This window comes from Anabas testudineus, chromosome 6, assembly GCF_900324465.2.
Source record: "Anabas testudineus chromosome 6, fAnaTes1.2, whole genome shotgun sequence".
Lineage (NCBI taxonomy): Eukaryota > Metazoa > Chordata > Actinopteri > Anabantiformes > Anabantidae > Anabas > Anabas testudineus.
In genome coordinates, this window is record NC_046615.1 from 13,103,196 (window position 1) to 13,125,906 (window position 22,711).

At 40.3% G+C, this 22,711-nt stretch overlaps 2 protein-coding genes across 2 annotated transcripts in view; both read right to left on the minus strand.

Moving 5' to 3' along the window:
- Nucleotides 1–11: 11 nt before the first annotated feature.
- st8sia2 (ST8 alpha-N-acetyl-neuraminide alpha-2,8-sialyltransferase 2) lies at nt 12–11,537 on the minus strand. The gene is made up of 6 exons (XM_026364925.1): nt 11,380–11,537; nt 9,842–9,898; nt 7,808–7,948; nt 7,467–7,724; nt 5,251–5,544; nt 12–2,530 (listed from the first exon to the last, which is right to left on the minus strand). Exons 1-6 carry the CDS (start codon nt 11,475–11,477, stop codon nt 2,218–2,220), a joined length of 1,161 nt encoding a protein of 386 aa, XP_026220710.1. The 5' UTR covers nt 11,478–11,537; the 3' UTR covers nt 12–2,217.
- A 4,014-nt stretch (nt 11,538–15,551) lies between these two features.
- Nucleotides 15,552–22,711, minus strand: part of slco3a1 (solute carrier organic anion transporter family, member 3A1) — a 28,589-nt gene continuing 21,429 nt past the window's right edge. The window contains exons 3-10 of the mRNA XM_026365868.1: nt 22,244–22,342; nt 21,885–22,157; nt 21,263–21,427; nt 20,967–21,165; nt 19,315–19,483; nt 18,939–19,111; nt 18,773–18,837; nt 15,552–17,234 (exon numbers count right to left, since the gene is read on the minus strand). Of these exons, the coding sequence (XP_026221653.1) occupies nt 16,882–17,234; nt 18,773–18,837; nt 18,939–19,111; nt 19,315–19,483; nt 20,967–21,165; nt 21,263–21,427; nt 21,885–22,157; nt 22,244–22,342 (1,496 nt within the window). The 3' untranslated portion in view covers nt 15,552–16,881. The remainder of the gene's footprint in view (nt 17,235–18,772; nt 18,838–18,938; nt 19,112–19,314; nt 19,484–20,966; nt 21,166–21,262; nt 21,428–21,884; nt 22,158–22,243; nt 22,343–22,711) is intronic.

Genomic DNA, 22,711 nt, shown 5'->3' on the forward strand with positions numbered 1-22,711 from the left:
ATTTCTTTGAAACACTACTGAAATAAAACGGCTTCCTTTGAACTGTTAAAATCGTTTCATGGAGAGACGACATCTTATTTTTCCATCCTTTAGTGTATTTTCTGCCACAGAAAGTACATTCACTTTGTCATAACTGCACAATTTAAGTCTCCAAAGATGTCATACAAAATATTTTAAAAACTAAAAATTGAAATATCCTCATGTTGTATGCACTAAGAGAAGACAAACATGCAAAAGGTAACATTTTGACATCTGGACATTACACATGTTAATGTACAGTAAATATGACAATAAGCAAGATAAAACTGTACAACACAGTCCCCCTAATGTCACAACAGAAACTACGTTAGTAGAAATCTTTCTAAACTGTGACAAATTCCAGATTCTAGGTTAAATTAATAGTGTTAATCACAAAATGTTTCTATTTTTGCAGAGCTTAAGACAAGATATCACAAATAAACCTTTCATTGCTCCAGGCTGCTGACGTCTCTAGCACAACGTTCATGCGTATTCTTCACTTAATTGGCAACATATTAAGGCCAAGCTGTAAGTCAACGGGGGCAAAACAACACTCTGAAGGACAAATCACATGGCAATGGGCGCATGAAAGGCCGCTTGTTTAGCTGCAGAGCTCTTGGAATATTCTGAACTGAACTTCTGTCGTACTCTGAACTTCCTGACTTTACTGGTTCGGAGCTTGAAAGTACAACAGATATAATTCAAGCTAGCATTAAGATGTATTGGTTTAAAAAAGTATTTTCCCCGATGACAGTTACATAGAAACAGACCTACAGCAACTTTTTTTTTTTTTTTTTTTTTTTGCACATTCTGTTTATTAGGGTTTCATAAGTAATAGCACTATTAAGACCATTTTTTCTGGACATGTGAATGGTCCCTTTCTAAATAGATTTAGTGAATATAGGCACAAAATACTAGCAGCTTCATAAAATCCACAGATATCTTCATCGGCATATACAGTTTGAACTTTGACCCAAACGCACATTACAAGTCTAATTTTTACATAATTCCAAACGAATCAAGGCGAACGCGCCCCTCGCTCCTCCTCCACTCAGTGTTATTGCACTGAAACTCATTCTACCTGCGACTAGGTATTCATCTAAAGCACATCATGGGGGTCTTTTAATTCTCTCCAGCATTTGTGAGAATATCACCAATACATTCATTAAAAAAAACAAAAAAACAAAAACGCTCTTCTTCATACCACTATGCAAACTGCAGCCTGACCTCACTAATATCAATTCCAGTGTAGAAACAGGGCTGGTGTTCTTTGAGAAAGGTTTACAAAGTGTGCTTCCAGACTGCCAGTTGGCCAAGTCTGTGTAAACATTCGTGTGTGAACAGCTGGTACACTCCTTCTTTATCCTCACAGAGGCTGAGGACACTTCCGCGTGCCTCCAGTTCCTCTCCTGGCTCTCAAGGTAACCTAACAGAAAGGTAATCACACAGCATTTCTAGTAGACTGGACATGTTCAATTCTTGTGGACGTTTTCAAGCGAGCACCATTTAAGGTACTTTACAAGAAGCTAGAAAAGCACACATGTAAAATGCCAGCAGAGGAAAGGTTATCACAAGTTAAATATTATATCAAGTATTGTAAAATATCCTAATCAAAAGGGTTCATCATAATAAAAACAGATGTATCAACAGTTTTTTCTTTCATCATCATTCTCCCTCTGGATTAAGTGCTTCCATCTTGTGGTCGAATTAATGACCCACAAGAGACATTAATACAACAGCTCTTAGTGGTGACGCCGTGTTGGGTAAATTACAATGCACCCTTAACAGAGTTCTATTATATCATGATGTGTATCATATATCATTAAAAAAACGCAATTATGTGTTCTGAATTCTTAATTCATAACTTACTGGGAACTTGGTTTAAAATTGGCTGTTTAATGACTATAAGGCGTCCGCAGACGAACATGACAGGAGCTCCACTAACAGTTGGGTTACACGAGCAGAAGCCATCTGGGCAAAAAAGGGGGTCTCGTTATTTTAAAGGTTGCCATAGAAATCTCATTAATGGTAAAACACACCAGTGAAAGGGTTCACTAAAAGAGTTTGAACTAGAAAAAGTTCCTTCCAATTACTCAAAATAAGTTAATTCAAGTTTCAGAAAAGTACAGTAACAAGAAAACCGTTTGTACAAAGTCTACTCAGTCAAGATAGAGGTTTCCATGGAGATTACCCATCCCTTTATTTGCTCTGGAGCTCATTTTGCTGTCTCCTCTCCATGTCACACTGCCCAGTGTGGAGCCGGAGCGCCCCCTGTCTATGCAGTGCACTCAGGGTCCTGAACTCCAGAGGCATGGTGTGAGGACTTGAGCTGGAGGTGTACTCATATTTTAGAGCATCATAGTAGTGGTATTTGACCGGTTTGCCCTGTGGGTCAAGTGGGAAAGGCCAGAAGCCGTAGAGATGGATCTCCTCACAGAAACGAGTAGCCATGGTGTACATGAGGAGGCCGGTGGTCGGACGCTTGATGTGGACGTTGTTAGTCAGCCAATACCTATTGACAAAGAGAGCGAACGTCATTATCTGAACTCGTTCACTCAATAACTAGACAAATACTGGAAATGCAGGAAAAGAAAGAATGTGCTCAAGGTTGCCAGAGCTCTCCTGTAGTTAGGATACTGAAGCGTCTGTGTGGGACATTTCTCCATCTCACTCGCAGACCTTTAGGTAAAAGGAAGGAAAAATGGAGAACTTGCTAGATATGATTCTCAGTAGTAGACAACAGCTCCTTCTGCTCACAGATAATCAATAAGTGAGCTTTTGTCTTCTTCTCCTATTTGTTCTGTGGGTACACAATGGACACATTGAGTAAACTGAAGCAAATAATGACTTAGTTTAGTCGTCATAAAATATTTTTTCATAGCTCATGCTAAGGCAGCTGATAGATTAGCCAATAGCCAAATTTGATGGATAAAATAAGAGCAGCAAACATTCTCTGGTAGCAGCTTTCCAAATGTGAGTCTTTGCTACTTTTCTCCTTGTAAACTGAATATGTTTACAGTTTGCATTACTGAGTGGACAAAACTCTGCATTTTGGACTTTAGCACAGTAACTTTAATTAATTTAAGCAATCAACAGATTATTCTTTGCACATTAAACAAAATTATTCCACACATTTGGGGTTGAAACATCAGGTACATACTGATACCGCAGCAGCAACCATCTATGTCTGAAGTCATTATGAAAAAATGTTATTTATCTTGCCACATTATGAGAGCTTTTACTCCAAGCAAAATAACGCCTGAGGGCTGAAAATGATTTTTAATTAAACTGTGTTTGCTAAGTACCTACAACGTGTTCTGGTACTGCAGCACACAATCACTTTCTTTGACCTCAGGTTACCTATGAGCTCGAACCACAGCGAGATGCCACATGCTGACCTCAGGAGCAACGTCAGGGGCAGCTGGTCAGACGTTTATTTGTCGCAGCTTCATTTTCCTTCTCAAGCACCAGCACGTTTCTCCTAGCCCCGAGGCTACCGCTGCCTCCCTTAGCTCTTTTCCACACTCCCTGTCGTTAGTGTGGAGGGTCACGTTGAGATGCAGCGGTTGTACTATTTAAAGCGCTTTGTGTTGCCATGAAGGTCAAACAGTGAGCAGGTTTACAGCCCAGACAAACCCTCCAGCAGGTGATAAGCATTCTAATAATCAGAGAGAACGGCCTTATTATCAGTGAAATGATCGGTTGTGGCATTTGTCTGGAATGAATACAAGCAAACTCTTTGTCCTCTAGTGTATTAAAATATATTTAATGTTCAGCCTTACTAAGAAAAGGACAAGGTCAGGACGACTATTTATCAGACACCACTATAAAGATGACACAGACATGCACTTCATCTGTAAGAAAATCTCTGGAGAAGGATTTTCTCTTGTAAAACAATGATCTTACAGACTGTTACAAAAATCATGACCTAGTTCTACCCCTGTGCAATACCAAGCGCTAGTTGGGGCATACAAAATAGCATAATTTGGTCGCTGACCAGCGGTGGTTGTTAGGCTTTTAACAAGGCAGGAACGATCTGGAGCAGAGTCTGTTTGTGATGAGAGAGGCAAGGACAGCAAGAAAAAAAAATGCAGACAGAGGGTTTTTATAAGTGCCTCAAGGCAGTGGAGGCTGTATTTGACAAATATGCATAAAGCAATGTTCAAAGAAGATCCTTGACCAGCTTAACCAGATAAATGTAAATACTGCCGCTCAAGAAAATATACAGTAATACACTACAATAAATAGCTTAACAGCTTTATTATCTGTACTAGTCCATAGACCCGGTAGAGGCCTACCAACAAATGATGGAGCAATCAAACGAGCAATATTCTGCACACAATTTAACTGGAACGTATTATTATTAAAGTATTATTATTATACGTTGACGATTAATGTCTGGTCAAACAGTGGAGAAATAAGCTTCAGTTAGGGGAATAGTTTGACTTTGATTTTATTATTCTGGACTGAACTTTTGCAGCTGCTCTACTGGTTGTCTGCCAGCATGAGTTGAGGGAACAAAGGTCAGCCCTATTGTCAGTTGGTAACTCCACCATTTTTGACCTAGACTAGGATAAACTTACTGAAATGGCACTGTAAAGGCGCCTAAAGAGTAATTCTGACTTTGATAATCCACTCATTTTTCCAGCAGCACTTATGCTTTTTAGTGACATGTTTCAACAGCTATTGTACAGATTGTCAGGTCACAATTTTAATTTTCCCAGTACTTAATTTGATAACCAAATTCTTGCTAAGTTAATGGCATCTCTAACAGCTTCAGACGTAAACATTACACAGTACCTGCATGTTAGCATGCTGATGTTCAAACTGGTCTCTCTCTTGGTCTTGTTACAGTTTTGCTTGTGTGTGCATTAAACAAACAAGACAGTGAGTTAGGCAAGTTTCACCCTGTCTTACTGGAAGTTAAGTGATGGGAGTGGTATTGATCTTCTTCTCTAGCTTTCTAAAAGGATGCAAATATGTGTTTCTTCCATAAATGTCAACACAGACATCAACCACTGACTGAGTCTGCAAATAAAACCTAGACACAAACACACATTTCACAATTAATCAAGGCAGATGTTGTGAGATGACTCAAGTGAGGAAGCTTTCCCACACTGACTGCCCCAGGCGGTCAGCAAATGCTCTGTTAGCGACCTGGACTGCAGATCAGCGTTTGTCACAGGTGCAACACACCCGGAGCTGCAGCTGTGAGCCTGAATGGCTTCTTACCCTCTGACAGCGTGGAGAAGACGCAGTGACGGGAAAGCAGTCCGCACGTCCACAGTGTGCAGCAGGATGAGACGGAGGGCCCACTCCACGCGCTCCTCTCCTCCCTTCGCCATGAAGGCTGGGATCCACAGCACGCTGCCACTGAGGCTTTGAAGCCGCCGCAAGAAGCGAGCCCTCCACTCTTCACTGACCAGGTCCTGGAAGGCCCGCTGCACGACCGAGGGGTTCATGGTCACTAAGTTGGTCTGCCAACCCACGTCTCGAGAGTATTCCTCCACTGGTGCCAAGTTACACCTTAGGACAAGCAAGCATGGGGTTGATTGGTTGATAGTGACTAAAGTTGCCACACAGCAATAATCATCATACAGAATGATGCCACCTACAGATAACTAAACATTAATTTGGGAGTTGTGTATGCACAATTCAGCCTGCAGAGTTTTCTAAAAGTGAAATTCCACTGAAAAGCAGGATGGTATTTTGTTTATTCATGTTGGTCTTGACCTCTAAGTAAGTGCCAGAAAACACAAAGTATTGTCTTCAGAGTGAAGTATCTCTATTACTGCTCAGTGAAAGCCATGTATTTCTAAAACCTCATCTTTTCAACCGATCCAATTCAATTTTAAATAGTTTGTTTTGAGTAAGAAGAAGTTCATCTGAAGAACTTCAAAATCACCAAATGCGGAGAGGGTTTTAGTGGTGGAATTTACCCACTCACTTATTCACTCGAAAAACTGCACTTCACAGCATTTATGTCCATACAGTCCATTAATGCATCAGTATTCATTATAAACATTATTCAGAAAAAAGGGATATTCTGCATAGAGAGTACTTTTACTTTAGATACTTTTAGTATATTTTGATGTGAATGCTATTGATGTAAGCAGGTATTTCTATGCTGTGTAAACAAAAACACTGTATACTTCTGTCACCACTGCTAGGATCATAGTGTTCTTTCACAGCTTCCTGTACAGCTGTTAATATACTGTGACAATTAATGTACTTACTCAATCAAAAAATTGCTTCAATATTTGCTTACAAACTGAAAAGAAGACAAATTTACCCCATCAGCTGTCTCGAATTCATTGTTTAATGTTCCAATAATTTGCTTGCGTACACCAAATCATCCCACTGCATTATCATAACGCTGAGCTGAAATCATGTAGCACCCCCAAACGCTGTCAACCTACTTTGTGGGAACCAAGCACAGGGCAGAGAACTATATTTAGCCGAGATGTTATCTCTCTATCTGATACGTGAATGCCAGAGCAAATTCCTCAGCTTCTCAAAATGCCACATTGCCTGTTGTCTGACTGCAGCCGACCATTACCATCATGCCCTGGCAAATATTATCATGCTGCTGGAGTCTACAAATCATGACCTCTCTGCATCAGCGTAACATTGCATCACTTAGGAGAGACAAGATGCAAAGACAACTGAATCTATTTGAGAGTACAAAAAGGGAGATAGAAAAAATAGAACAATATTTAAGCCTGTTCCTATTCTGCCATCAATCAGTGAGGTGCTACAGCAGACAGCTACTTCCTGCTCTACTTATGCAACATTCATATGGTAGATGGTATGATTTATGAGATGATGCTTTTCACGATAGATAGTTCAGCCGGAGCATGTTTTGCTACACTGTTAGCAGCTATATTTGCATCTTCCATTATAAGATTTATTTTTCTTCCATTGACTAACATGAATAATGCTAAATAAGCCACTCCATTACCTGCACCTAAACACAAAACTGAGCTGGCTGATGGCTTCACAAACAGACTTCTCTGGTAAATGAGAGCAGGACCCCTGAGAGAGGCAGTGGTTTTCTGCAAAGCACAATGTGTTTCTGCAGGATGCAGGAGCTTTTCAAAATGTCAGTTTCACATATAATCATGCATTTAATTACCCTCGGTCTGGCAGTTTGTTTCCAACAGTAAATCATTAAAAAGCGTCGACAGCTTTTGCAAAAGTGCAATTAATATTTCCAGCTGTGTGAGCACCAGCTCTAAACCTGAATTAAATTGAGTACTTCAGAAAGTGATTATCATTCTAATGCGAATTGTACTCTCAGCAAAAGTGAGATAAGCTTAAAATTTAAACTAATTTGCTAATCCATGTCAATTACAGTCCACTTTAACTTGCGGGTTTATGACTTATTTCAAGTGGAAGACTTCCAACCCTAAAATCACTTACGCCGTTTCTGTGGGGAAAAGATGTACCTGATAATAAAGTCGTGAGAGTCAATCTCATGCCCACAGCTGCTGTTCAGCAGGATCCCAGAGTTTCCCACAATGGCACAGCGCCTGTGATGTTGGTTCTTCATGGGGGATACAGTTGGCAAAAGACGGTAGAGATTTTCTGAGATGTTTGTGGTACTGTGGCGATCAAAAACATAGTGGATGATGTCCCCCGGTTTCAGCGTGCCCTTCAGAATTGAAATATCTCTCTCTGGATCGAAAAACCTTAGAATATTTTTCCTGGACGAGCAGAAAACACACACTAGTTATAAAAGACTCTGCTTAATCAAGTCGGAGGTAATTCATGTGAGTGTTGATCATACCTGATGAGATTGGAGAGGGTTTTGTTGAAAGTCCAGCTGTTCGGCGAGTGCCTGGCGCTGTTGTTGTAGCTCGGATGCTGATGATTTCTAGTTGTGCTCAGTCGTGCCAAAGACGTCGGATCCACGTGTGCTGCCGCCTTTCTAAATGACAACAAAAAGTCATGTTGTTGACACCCAATGCTGGTCCTTAAAATTCGGATCAATCAGAAACAAAAGATTTGTTGTTTGGACCATAAATTGTGTATTTCTTTTAGTTATCTCTATCCAGGTTGTTACACACACATATAATATTTTTTAAACTCACAAAGATAAAATTACATCAAATGCACTACTATAGAGGAGGATGCTCCAAAACCTATGTAAATATGGAATGGTAGTGCCAGCGCCTTCTGTGATCCACAGTTATTGTGCAGCCTGGCAGAAATACAGTGGCAGTAAAAAGTATGTGAACCTTTTGGAATTTCATGGTTTTCTGCATTAATTTGTCATAAAATGTGATCTCATCTTCATTTAAGTCAAGAGTATTAGCAAATAAATGTCTTTATTGAGAACATCCATAAAAATTATGTGAACCCTTTGAATAATGACCTCAAAGAAACTAATTGCAGTCAGGTGTTAGGTCTGAATAATACGCTTCAGTGAGCCATGCCTCACCAAAAGGAGCTTTCATAGGATCTATGATCGGGAATTGTTGATTTCCAAAAAGCTGGAAAGAGTTACAAAGTGATTTGAAAGACTTTAGAAACTCACCAGTCTACAGTTAGTCAAACAATCAAACAAATGGAGACACTTTGGGACTGTGGCTACTCTGGTCTAGACAGTCAAAATGACCCCAAGAGCACAACAAACACTCATTAACGAGGTAAAGAAACAACCCTGAGAGACAGACAAAGATTTGAAGGCATTATTGGAACTGGCTAACATCTGTGTTTGTTAGTCTACAGTAGGTAAAACCAGCAGGGTGTCTATGCCAGGACACCACAAAGGAAGCTGCTGCTTACTAAAAAGAACATCGATGAACGCCTGAAGTTTGTCAAAAAGCACATGGACACTCCACAGCAGTATTAGCAAAATGTTTTGTGAAACTATATTGAACTGTTTGGAAAGAACAAACAGCACAACATGTGGCATAAAAAGGTCACTGCATATCATCATGAAAACATCTTCCCAATCCGAATCAGTAAAGTATGGTGGAGGAAACATCATGATTTGGGCCTGCTTTGCTGCATCACGGCCTGGTCAGCTCGTAGTGATTGGGGGGAAGATTAATTTCCAAGTGTATCAAAAAAATTTGTCATGATAATGTGAGAATGTCTGTACGTCAGCTGAAACTCTGTAGAAGTTGAATGATGTTACAGGATAATGATTAATTCTGACGGTTCAGATACTTTTTCTACTAACACTGTGAGGTGTTTATGGTTGTTCTCAATAAAGACATGTAGGATCAGAATGTTTTGTGTTATTATTTCAGGCACATTACATTTGTTAATACTCAACTTACATAAAGATCAGATCACATTTTATGACAAATTAATGCAGACACTATAAAATTACAATATTTTTTCTTGCCATTGTATTTTTGAGCGAGCCTCACCCTTCTAAACAACCAAAGATGGTCCATTGAGTGCAATTATAAATCCAGGCCAGGACTGCATATTGCTTTCCTATGTGAATTCTCCTTCCACCACTGTATAAAGACAAGACTGGGTTCCCTGGAGATGCCTTCACTGAGGTTTAGAATATTTTCAATACAAATGAGTGGTGAAATACAGCATTGTAAGTTTAATTCATCTTTCTTCTTATGGTGCATGTTCTCCTTATCACATGGATACCACCATAGTGGGTATTTATAGCAGCTGCCTTCTTGCTGTAAAAAGTAGAGACACTCACTGCGAGTGACTCACTGTGTTATCAAGGCTGCAAAAGGAATCAAATGACCAGTAGCAACTGAAAATTACAGAAAGACCAGTTATAGTAGTTCCCCGCTGATGGTCTACAGCTATATGTTTGTGTGATAATAACTAGATTTCAGACCTGTGCGGTTTAGGGATGAGACGCTGTAAGTTCATCTTCTTCGAATGTCGAGAATTTCTAGAAGAAAAAAAAAAAGAGAGAAGGGATTTAGATTGAATTATGAATCACTGCAGCCTGAATTCTTAGTTGATAATGGACGGACGCTTCAAATCCTTCCTGTTATCATATCATGTAACAATAATGCGCGTACTGTATGCAGTATCAGGTGTACAGTACGCCCTTCTTTTACGATAGAATGAAGGTGAAAGACACGCATCAAGGTATTTTTAGAGCAATCCACTGTGGGCCCATTTGCTGATGTAATGAGGAGAAATGTGGCCTTAATGGAGCCCCATTATGCTGAAAAGAGGTTTTCTTTCCACAGGGAAGTGAGCAATCTTTTCACAGGGGTGTTAAATATGTCAGCCAAGATGAATTTACACTAAACATATTGTGTCTACATGTACATTTTTAAGCAGCTGTCTATTTTGCAATCATGACCTTGCTCATATCTGATAAAATTGTGACAAGACTCCAGCAGGCGCCTTAACGGAGGAGTGTAAAAACAGGTTCTGACTGACAGGTGGGATGTTCTTCCTCGTTTCATAAAGCTGGTAGTCTTTAAATATATTGCTATAATTACATTAAATGGCATTTATGCAGAAGTGCAATTGGTTCTGGTTCTTCTCCCACGGCGAATCACAAACCAATATGACCTCATTACAACGTGAGCCACAGCCGGGTAATTGCATTCAAAACAAAATGTTCTTGCTGAAAGGGAAATGAGAGGATCCAAAAGCTTCAGAGAGAGAGAGAGAGAGAGAGAGAGAGAGAGAGAGAGAGAGAGAGAGAGAGACGGAGAGAGAGAAAAGAGGCAAAAAGTCATTTGTGCTATTCAGGTAGCACAAGAGCTTCATAGCTGTGATGAAAATAATGAGAACAAGTGGAGGCTGTTGAGATCTGGTTTGGTTTCACATGCATCTGAAGTATTTTAATACTAAATTCATCTATTTCCTTGGAGGTCAAACGCAAGTGGGGCATGTGTGTGACTTCTGCTGCACTGCTTAACATTTCAAAGACTATGAAATGAAACAAAAAAAAAAAAAAAAAGAGGGAAGCCTCTTTTGTGTCCAATCTGTTGTCCTCCTCCTTCTTCCCCCCCCCCCTGCCTGTCTTTCTCTTCTCTTCTCACTCACACACACACACACACACTCACACACTTATAGTGTAAATGTATCCTATCCCGCATGCAGACTGCTGCAAGACAAACAGCCTAATCCTTGGAGATCCAGGCGGTCTGCTGTCGGAACAGCTGCTCCTGCTGCACCCAAGTGTTACAAATGTAGAAACAAACCACTCACACTCCTCATTCAACTCCAAAACTTCAATCCAGTTCAAATAAAATGGTTTCTGTTCCTTTCTTTTTTTTTTTTTAAAACCCACTTCATGCATTGTCTCTTCTGGGAGAGAACCTGAGGATAATAAACCTGCTGGACGAGCAAAAACCACAGACTACATCACACACACAGTGCATGGATGAATTACACAGAGCTACTTACGCAGTTTCTTCCTCCACTTCTGCAATATCATCAATTATCAAAACCACAACCAGCAGCGTTACGAAGCCGAACAACAGCGTGCGCAACACGAGCGGCATGGCTGAGAGGAGGCTGCAGCCGGCGCCGCGTCCGTGCTGCGTTCACCGGGCTCCGTCCGTGCTGCGTTCACCGGGCTCCGTCCGTGGTGCGTTCACCGGGCTCCGTCCGTGCTGCGTTCACCGGGCTCCGTCCGTGGTGCGTTCACCTCCTCGCGTTTTTTTTTTTTTTTCCCCCTTCTACAAATCGAAAATCCGCTCGGTCATCTCTGCCTTTGTTCTCATCGTCGGACACTCCCAGGCGAGCCGCGGTCCTTCCCCTCTCTCGGATGATGAGATCCGTGTGTGTGCGTGCGTGTGTGTGTGTGTGTGTGTGTGTGTGTGTGTTTTCCTACGGGGCGACGCTGCTGCCGTCTCCACCGCTTCCTCTATTCCCCAGTCAAACTTTGAAAGCGTGCACCTCCAGAGCCTCTGCCATGGGAGCAGAGAGATGTGGACCACATGCAGCCTTAAAGGCGCAGAGGCCACCTCTCCATCCTCTCCATCCTCACCCCTGAGCCAGTTCGGTGGGACTCTCCAGGTGTTGCCAGACTGCAGTGTACACACAGACAGGCAGACAGACAGACTGTCAGACAGACAGACAGGTGTGTGAGGCAGGTTTGCACCAAGTACGCTCATAAGCAAACACACATAGGCGTCGAAGCTGTGAGGACATTTTAACAGCTCTGCACACCAGTGGTGAAAAGTAACACTAACTGTACTTAAGTACTGTACTTAAGTACTTTTACTCCTTTCGGTGGATCCAGCTTGGCATCAGTGATTCCTCAGACTAGGAGCTCATCAAGTGTGTGATGGCTGCTTACAAAAAGCAGGGTCCGGCTCCTTCCCTTCCACCTGAGCTTCACTGTGGTTTTATAGCCTGACCTCAACAGAATGAAAATAAAATGAATCCAACCTCCGCCTCTTGTTGAGAGAAGGGTTTTCCACTTGAAATCAGATGGCTTCCTTCACTGCTCTCTCAACAATCCATCCACCGTGTCCAAAGTGTGTATTGTATTGTCCTGGGTGAAGGTGCACTCCTGACTCTGGTCCTAGGCTCTTGTTTCTTCTCTGCTGCACCATCCTGGCGTGTAGAGGATGTTTGTGTAGAGCTCTGAACACTCTTCACTGCTCTCTCCCTTCGAGTTTGGCCACTATATTGTGATTGTATGTGGTTATATAGAGCGGGTTATGGACTCGCAAGAAAGCAAGAATACTGACGTTGTTGTGGTTCTTAGATCATCTGGCGGCTGAGGCAGTAATATTGTGGCTACAAACCATTTAAACCATGCTGCAGGAGGTCTCTGTTTCATGACCATTTGTTCTCTGAGGTGATACCAGTCAGTAAATTAAGTAATAAGATCATTTTACTGCTCCGAGCTAAGACTGGTGATGTTGGAAAATGAAATGCATCCATGCACATATCTTTGCTTTACTGTTATTAATAAAGCCCGTGTTTATCCTGAAAAAGCTAACTCGGCATGTTTACTCTTTGATGCATGCTACACCTCGAGCATGGGAAATGTTGGAGCTTCAGCAAAGACAAACAAAAGCACCATTTACATTAGAAATCACTAATTACTGCTTAAATAAAAGCGTGGTTGAGCAGTGACATGTGAACATTTTAATGAAGTTACTGTGTGTGGGAACATTTTAGCCACATCCTTGGTTCGATGTTGCCAAAGTTTTCGCTTCGTCTGGTTTGAAGTTTCATACATATATTATCCACCCAGCTATATTTAATGGACACGGATAAACAACCAATTTACATAAAGTGAAAAGTGCAGCTGGGACTTTGACAGTGCACATAATGACTCATAATTATATTAATACTATCTAATGTTTATTCATTATCAAAACTGTATATTCTGCATTTCATAAACACTAATGTGCTTTGACATCAACATATTTCCAACTGTTTATACTATCTTTAAAAAGTCTGGGGTCACTTCAAAAAAAAAAAAAAATATATATATATATTATGTCAAATACATCTAAAAGCAGTGTAAACATTGTTAATGCTGTAAAGTATCTAAGTACATTTACTGAAGTGCTCTCCCTAATAAAAAATAAAATGTTGATTCTTATAAAAATCCTTACATATGGTGTATTATTTATGGATTAACCTCCTGTCAGAGTATAAGGTGGTTGAAATCAGCCCATTTTACTCTTAATCTGAACATTTGTCAAACAGATTTGGACATTTTTGATGTTACTGTTAAAAATAAATAGCATGAAATTCAGCAGGTGGAACCCTGTCGCTTCACATTCTCCTAAACACACAACATATATCTCTGGCCTGTGTGTGAATGACACAAGTCAAAGCTCCATTAAGTTTTTATTGCTGTATTTTTTCTGCTGGGCTTGTTGTGTAACAGTTCATTCTGCTAAAGCACCCATTAGGCTAATTGATGCCTCTTAACTAAAAGAGAAAAACTCTTGCCTGCAGCAGCTTCTATTTCGAGATTGGTAGAATTTTTGGAGTGTGTGTGTGTGTGTGTGTGTGTGTATATGTGTGTGTGTGTTGACTTTCAACAAGGACGCGTTCCTGGAGACTCGCTGTGTCGTCTGTGGCTCTTTGATGTGATGAGCATCAGGAGTGAGGTGCGTATCAGAGAATCTGTTAACTGAGACAGATGCTGCTGATACCGTAGATGTTGTCAAACACAGGCTTTTTTTGTCTTGTTGAAGGATGTCATTGAGCTATTATTAGACTGTAGAACCACACACACACACACACAGACACACACACACACACACACGCAGAAACACACAATACACTGTCACTGCTCAGAACTTCAATCCACAAGTGCTTAGAAATGTTAATAACTATGACATGTTGTTTTCATAAGAGGCTCATTCTGTTGCTGCTTCAGAAAACGAGCCAAAAACGTACTTTTTGAATAAAGTTATGATTTATTATTTATTGTTTGCAACTTATGAATTATTTATTTTACCCCTGTGAGATGTGTGATTGAATGAAACTATGTGATTTATTCCAGTCCAGCAGGATGAGCAGAGGAAGAAGTGCCCCAATAAATGCTTGTACTACTTTCATGACCTCTTTGCACTAAAAAAACAGCTTATTAATGTGCAGCAGGTTTAAACTGTAAAAAGACTTCCCTTCACCCTGGTGCATTTTTAGTCTTTATTTCCATGCAAGGGCACGTTTCTCTGATCAGTCTCTGCTGCACACCAAAACCAGCCTTTGACACGCTGCTGCAGCTGCAGAGACAGGTCAGCCACTAATTGGCTCTGTGACGGTGTGTGACAGTTGCTTTGTTGTGACCTAGAAGGAGACCTTTTGAAATATTTAGCGATCTCTTCGTTGGATGAAATGTCATCTCCTTTGTTCTTGTTGAATTTTAAATATTGCTTATGTGGCCAAAATGTTACCGTCACAACTTGAACTTAAAAGCATTGCTGAAGTTCAGTTTTGCTTACATGAAGAGCACAGTTTGGTGTAATACTTCTATACTGTAGTATATTATTGCATTATGGGAAGTGTAGTATGCAGTGTTTCTCGAGACAAGGCAGGATGTCTTGGCCTTGGCAAGATTTTGATTTTGGGTGGTGGCTAAAAATAAATCAAGAGAATTAGTTCTGGGAATTATTTAACAATGACTTATACTAAATAATGAGCAAATGTTAAGAGTTAAAAGCTAAACTAAAAGTTGTGAATCTGCTGTGCAAATCAAAATATGAGAAATCTTTAGACTTGTGTGGTCCATTAAATTCGTGGGTCAACATCTTACTGAGTGAGCACTTAGTAGCTACATCACAACATTGAAAAGTATGATGAGTGGAAATAGCAGAAAAGTTAATGCTGTTTCCTTTATGGCACTTCAATAGTTTAATGAGACTCATTAAAGCTTAAAGAGTTCCTGATTTCAGTAGCTGATTATGACTCCTGATATGTGTGCAAACTAGTTGTGGTAAAATAGTTTCTGCTATAGGCCTGCATGTCTTTCGTTTTGTTATTATTCAGCTAGGTTTATGTTGTTTATGACAGAAAATCACGTCAAATATGATGCAAAGCCACGGTACCCGGCAGCTCTTTAAAATATACAAAAGAAAATGCTCCAGTTGTTCTTAGTTTTCTGAAAAAAATTTATTTCCAGAATAAAATAAATGATATGTTGCCATACAAAAGTGTAAGAAAAGGGACAATGTCAAAACTGCAACTGCAGAGTATCAGGTCGTCTGTAGAATAAATTCAGTGTTGTTCACTTTGCTTGACCTTGCAGAAGCAGCCTCCAGTAACTTTTCTGCAACCATTATCTAAAGTGTTTGCCTGAAGATACAGATTGTGTTTTGATTAGACTCAATATGCAACATACTCCTATGAATTGTCCCAAATCTTTAGTGACATCAGACACACACATCTCAGACCATTAGACTAAATATAAATTTATACTGTCCTTCCAAACACAATCTAATGAAACGTTCTGGGCCTAAGGAAACATGGTTAATGCTCCTAATCTCTTTTACTTGACACATAAAAAATATTACTCTTGATTTTTTTTCCTTTGCTTTTCCACTATGTGCAAAAGTCAAAAAGAAAATATAATTAACATTCTTATTTGAATAATCCCTTATTAAGACATATTAGGCTGCAGACGTCAAAACAAACATGGTAATGACACAAACTCCTACAGTGAAAAAACAAAACCTGCAGTCTGACACGAGACTAGTAATAAACACCGATGTATCTGCTAAGAATTGCACATTTGCATCTATGATACGAGACTTCACAGTCTAGTCTACGAAGTATCAAAAACCTGCTTATGATCCAGCAGGAGAACAAGAAACTGAACAGTGCATGATGACATGAAAACACTAGCTCTGACACTTAACAGGCCACCATGATAACCCAGGTTGTTTCTGTTCTCTTTCATGACCAACCTTCCTGCTTTCTAATAGATAAACTAATTAAAGTCTGTAAACACTTGGCAACTTTTAAATATGAATAACCGAAGAACCACTCGAACTTTTCATCATAGAAATCTCATTTGTGAGAGAGTGACAGACAGAACACACAGTGCACTGACTGAGAGGAAGCTGTCATGTTTCCCACAGATCACTGGAATCATGACAGGCCTAAATATGGCAACTATAGTAGTAGTAGCATCGTGTCCACTCGCTAATAATCAGGTAGGAGTGATCCAGGCAGTACTGTAGAGGTCTTCTACCACCAAGTCAACACAGCAACACCTCGCTGTTACGAACGTAACTAAAATGGACCCTTTTGAAAGTTTACAGAGGATGCATATATAAGTGAGGGGGGCCCCCTGTCCTCTGACTTCAACAGGACAATAAATAGATTGCCTTTATCCAAAACATTTGCTTTATCCTTTCAAAAACAAAATCATAAATAGTCCTTTGAGAGAAGGCGAAGGCCCACGTTGTCCTCTTCATGTGTTACGAACTATAAAACTGACTCCATGTTTTCACAAAACTCATGGTCCTCTAGGTTATATATAAACTTTGTCCGGTCGACTAGTTTGGGGCCATCCGCGAGAGACGGGTAAAACTGAGTCGGTGTCAAATGGTCTTCATGACTTTTGATGTACTTCTTGTAGTTCCTGCGTAAGCAGTACCATGTGGTGGTGTACAGGAGGAAGGCGACCCCCTTGAGGATGATGGCAAGGCTTACGTAAAGGTGCCTGTAAGAAACGTTGTCATATAGTAGACAAGCACCTTTACTGCCGCACTCTGAACTCCAGAAAAGGCAAGTAGAGTCTATCCCAGCACCAAAGATGAGAGGAGGAGGGATGAATCCTGTAAAACAGAAACACAGTTTTCATGAGAAAAAAATACATCAAACAGAGGAAAATGTATTCTGAATACACACTGCACACCAGACCTGGGTCCGGTTTTGGTACATCACTTGACAGATCCAGGATCAAATGAGTAATGCTGAATGTTCCTGAATAAGGTTTTATGGGTATGTTAGGTTGTGTCGAATGCGATTACTGTATGATAGACCATATAAAACAACACCTGTAGCCATGATCAGCAGATTTTCCACCAGCTATATCAAAAGATGAGCAACAGAACATGTTTTCACCCCAACAGAGCGAGAGCTTCAGCTGGAGGGCGACGAACAAGTAAAAGAAGGAGGCAAAAAGCAGATGACAAATATGAATCTTTACCAGCAACACAACTGCACGTTCACTGATCTGATGGTGTAAACATCTTTTGTAACATCTCCGCATTACATTCAGAAAAATCTAAAATGAATCTGGGAACAGGTGCGAGTTACGAGAACATTCTGCAAATATTCCGCCTGTGTATCATTAGTCCTGTGATTGTAAGAGGCTTCAGATCAATTAGATCCCTTTTTAGATGAAACAGACGTGTGGAAAAACAGACACAAGACAACAGAGGATTCTTTATTGTGGAGCAGATGAGTAGTTCAAGTGATACAATCCCTCTTGTATGAATTCTGCTGTCTCACAGTTCTATCTCATTCATTCTCGCAAACTTACTTATTATCATCTCATGATCATTCATAGTTGGATGAATTACCTGTTCCAGTGCTGTTTAAATCCAAATGTCTTGTTGTTTACACTCACTAAACATGGGAAAAAACCTGCTCCTGAGTATATTTGTGGTTGTGGGTATGCTGCAAGGACAAGAAGCTCGACACGACTTCTGCAGAACCAGCAGATCTGGGATCAAACTGTAAACAATATTATCCAGCTAACTTTTTAATGCACGTACGAAGACAGAGGTGCAGGTGTCAAAGCTGTTCAAAGCCTTACTAAGGCGCCTTACTCTGTCCTTAAAAGTCTGTCTGATTTTAAACTGTTAACTTTGCATCTATTTAGTGATGGATTAGATCGTCAGTAACACAGTGTGTGCTTTCAGTGTGTGTGGATTTCTTTCTTCTTCTTTCTCCTACTGTTCTCAGGTCTGTTGCAAAAGTGCTCTCGATCTCAGGGAGCCAGCCTGATTAAATACAGGTTACGTAACTGTTCCACTTCTACACACCAATTTAAAGGCTTCAACATTCGAATCATTCGTAAAGGAATACTTCGATGATAACATCGATAATCCGGGGTTACTCAGTTCCCAGTTTTGAGGCTAGGCTATGCTAACTAGCTCCTGGCAGCATATATTAATTGATAGCCTTAAAAAGTTCTCTACAACTTTAATGTTGTGAATCTTTTCTTTATAATATCTCATATCTGACATTGGCAACATAAATATGAAATCATTTTGTTAGTGATTTGAGGAAAAACATTTCTTTCTGTGTCTCTGACAGACTCACAGCATCTAAAATTAACGTGTCATCTTTTGACATTTTTTCTTACCGAGGAGTCGTAACAAAAGAAACAACACTCCGAGTGCGTATGATTTCAGTTCAGGGCTCACGGTCCTTCAGAGAAAAACAAAGAAAGACAGAGTAAATAACCATGTTTTATTTTCCATCTCAAATACTGCATGCTCCTACCTATGGCACCTATCTGCGAAATGTACCTGATCAGAATGATGACAGAGGGAGTCTGGGCCATGGCTCCAACCAAGCTGCAGGCACAGATCACACATAGGAAGATGAGAAACGCCTCCTGGCAGCCTGGCATTGGACATTTCCCTGGAACAGCTGTGGCAGATTCATTCTCAGCGGATATACAAGCACATTCTGTCAGATTCTGTGCAGAAAAAAAGACAAGTAAAGTAAAGTTTCAAACTTTTATACTTAAATCACATGTTACAGCATATATTTAGTGCTTCTACTTGAGAATATAAAAGCTTTGTTCTGGGGTACATTTAGATAAAAACATCCCTTGCAGAGATGAGATCCGAGGGTTCTTATTTGAAATGATATGTCATGAGGCAATTGCTGAGTACAGACCTGAGAGACGCTTGACTTGGTGTGATTGCTCCCATGTCGGTTGCAGCCAGCGAAGCAAGCCGACAGGTAGGTGACACCGTTCGAGCCGCAGACAGGGCTGATGGAAGAGGTGAAGCAGTTGCAGTGACTGATGCACTGAGCTTCTGGTTTCTCGCCCACCCGGAGTGTCCTGAACAGAGACACAGATAAACATGAGCATCCGCCCTCGCTGTACGTACAAACCGTCTGGACAAGGCACAAACAAAATCGAAGAGGCCTTTTTTCAGTTACACAGTACTACGGTGCTCTCATTCACTTTTAACATCTCCATGGAAACTGCACTGCACAGCTGACCCGCTCTGGAGCAGGTTGACTTCAAGTTACCAAATGGGAGAGTAGTAAAAGCCTCAAGACACCCCAGGAAAACCATACAGACGAAAATACTGCTTTCACACTGAACTGACAAGGAATAAAGGAGCCTGGCTATCAAGCTGTTATGCTTCCTTGGTGGAGACCAAAGTGTGCCTATAATGCTAAGTATCAGTAATCTGTCAAGTGTTTTATATTATACTTAGTGGATCAACTATCTAAAGAAGACAAGTCAAAGGATTTCCTGCTCTAGACAACATGAATTAATTGATGTTAGTGGTAAAGTTGGATCTATTTTAACTTATGAAACCAGAAAAACAGAAAAGCAGATACATATAAAACAGCAAGTAGCCAGTAGTCGACCAGTTGATCAATACAACAGTGAATAAAACGTCCAGCTGCATAACAATTTTGCTCTGAAACGCTTTAATCGCTCTGCTGACTGGTTCAGCGAAGTGTGCAGCATTTATATTCAGCCTGTGCAGCCTTTGGGACCACAAGGCCACTTTCTGAATTGAAAATCTTTTTATAGACTCGATGAGATGAAACTAAGTTATTTGAATAAAAAGTAAGCCTGATGTGCCCCAGTGACTGGCAGTGATAAGAATTTTTATTTAAACATTTAGACTCGCAATAAAGTCTTCGTCTTTATGTTGGGACGCAAATGTTAACAAAGAGTTTCTTTCACTCTCAAGAAAATTAAATTGCTAAGTGCGTATAATAGCGTGATTGTTATCTATAGTTTGTTGATTGTCTTCTAGAGTTTAGCTTCCTCTGCTGAATCGTGGTTTTCAGTTCGTGCTGAATTGACCTAATTTCCTCCTGGGATTCAATTCTTTCATCTTATATTGCATCAATGACAATCTGTTCTGAACTGCTGATGAAGCATGCGATTGGTTTGTTTTTACAATAGGCAGCTCTGTCACGACCTTAGACTCAGCAGAACCAGAAAATCTCATCATAAGACAAGTTGTGCAGGAAGTTAAACGTCTTGAAACCAGAGAACTTTGAGACAGCATGATGATATTGCACACGGCTGCAGCTGAACAAGAAATAAAGTCACTTTTACATCAGAGTGATATCATGAAAAGTGTTTTGGTTAGTAAACCTCTGTAAACAAATCCAATAAAATTAGGATACTTAAGTGTTGGTTGTTTCATTTCAATAATGTTAACAGTAAGAAATATGACATATCTGTGTAGTAGATATTTATTCCTGCTTTCTTCTTCAGTTGATAAGCTCACTATCACTGCTTTAACCTATATGCCGCGCTAAATACACATAAACTGAAGCTTCTTTCTTACTCGTTGCCATATTTAGCTGTCACTCCTGCCACAGGTCCCGTGTCGCAGCCCAGGAAAAGAAAGGAGACATAGCAGGCAGTGGAAATCAGGTTGACCAGCATGGCCATGCGGATAGCTCCCAGCGCCGACAGGTTCAGCTTCTTCACCAGCAGGCCCCCCATGAAGATCCCCAAACATGCACATGGGATGGCTGTCATACCTAGGAGTGAAATGAAAACCAGCTTCATTATACTTTCATACAAAAAATCTATATGACCATGCATGTGTGTGCACTTTTGCTCTGAACACGCTCGGACCTAGCAGCTGGTTCGCTGAGGTGGTGGTGAGGTTGAACTGCTGCTCGAGATATTTCCCAAGAAACGCTGCAAAACCAGCCACGACAGCGATCTCCATACAGGCCGCCAGGATGATGCAGGTGAACACAGGGTTTGACAGGAGATGCTTGGTCACCTTGGGGATCACTAGTGATAAAGAAGTAAGAAGGACAACCATTATAATTAACTATAGATGGTATCCCTCTGTTACTCAATTATATTTGTTTAATCAGAGAACAGAAATAAAAAACATCAAATGAAATCATAAAATATTTTTCTTTTTTTTCTACATTTGTGTAAAACAGACTAATTTGAGTGATTTTTTTAATTAACTGAAATTGAGTTTAAAGTTAATGAGGCAATAGCAAATTTGTTGAGTAGAACTTTTACTACCATGACGACTCGGCTAACCCACAACTCTTCCCAACAGCCTCATATTTTAATATTTTAATATAAACATAAATAATTAAAAAAATAACTATACACTACTATATGCTGCATTCATTCATTCAAATATTTTACATTTGAGTGCATGTGGATTTTCCTTACATGAATGAACTACAGTGCCAGTTCTACAGTTCTACACTGGCTCTTGCACACTCACCCCTGAGTTGCTGACAGCAGGTGGGGCTGTTGACAGGCTCATGGTTTTGTACAACTCCATTGCTGGGCTTTGGAGTCTCGTAGTCTGGACTGAGAGAGGGAGGAAGCATAACCTGCTCGCTTTCTACCCCCTCTTCTTTCCCCTTGGTTGGCAGCGACTGAGGGAAGCCAAACATTAAGAGAGCTGAAGAAAAAAGTAAGACACCGCACAGGAGGAAGCCTGCCCACCAGGCCCCGATCCACCGCGGGTCATCTGGAGTGATTTTCAGCTTACCTGTAGAGAGCAAAGCAGAAGTCAATAAACCATAAACACAGAGAAACACACGTGGTAATGAAACACTGAAGAAATATTTTACTGACTGGTGTCAATGAAGATCGCATCCACGTAGAATTTAGTGCAGACAGAGCCAAGGATGAAGCCGCAGGCCGGACCAAACACCAGTGTAGAAAAGAGGATTCCTGCATAGAAACATATATCAACTTTATTGTTGCCCTTAGTTTATTTTCATCTGTGTGACAGTATTAGAAAATCATCTTTTCTAGTAAAACAAATAAAAAAGCCCACCAGAATCACTGGATGTTCTGCATAATGCTGGTATATACATGACAGTTGTTACTGACACAAACCAGTTAGTGTTGTCTAAAAACCAAATTATTTATAATTCTGTGGATTATTTTTTATTAATCTACCTACATAGATCATAAAATGTGAAAAGCCTCCATCACTACTTCTGCAAGTCCAAAGTTCATAATGTCTAAACAACCAGCAATCAGAAATCTAAGGACATATTCAGTTAAAATTTATGTAAAAACATTTGCCATTTTATC

What these genes read in the sequence shown, in the direction of transcription:
- st8sia2 (XM_026364925.1), bottom strand. Translation starts at nt 11,477, where the DNA reads ATGCCGCTCGTGTTGCGCACGCTGTTGTTCGGCTTCGTAACGCTGCTG. An exon ending in ACCCTCTCCAATCTCATCAG is followed by an intron (nt 7,725 to 7,807) that starts GTATGATCAACA and finishes CTGCTCGTCCAG; the next exon opens with GAAAAATATTCTAAGGTTTT. An exon ending in CTTCTCCACGCTGTCAGAGG is followed by an intron (nt 2,531 to 5,250) that starts GTAAGAAGCCAT and finishes CTTTGTCAATAG; the next exon opens with GTATTGGCTGACTAACAACG.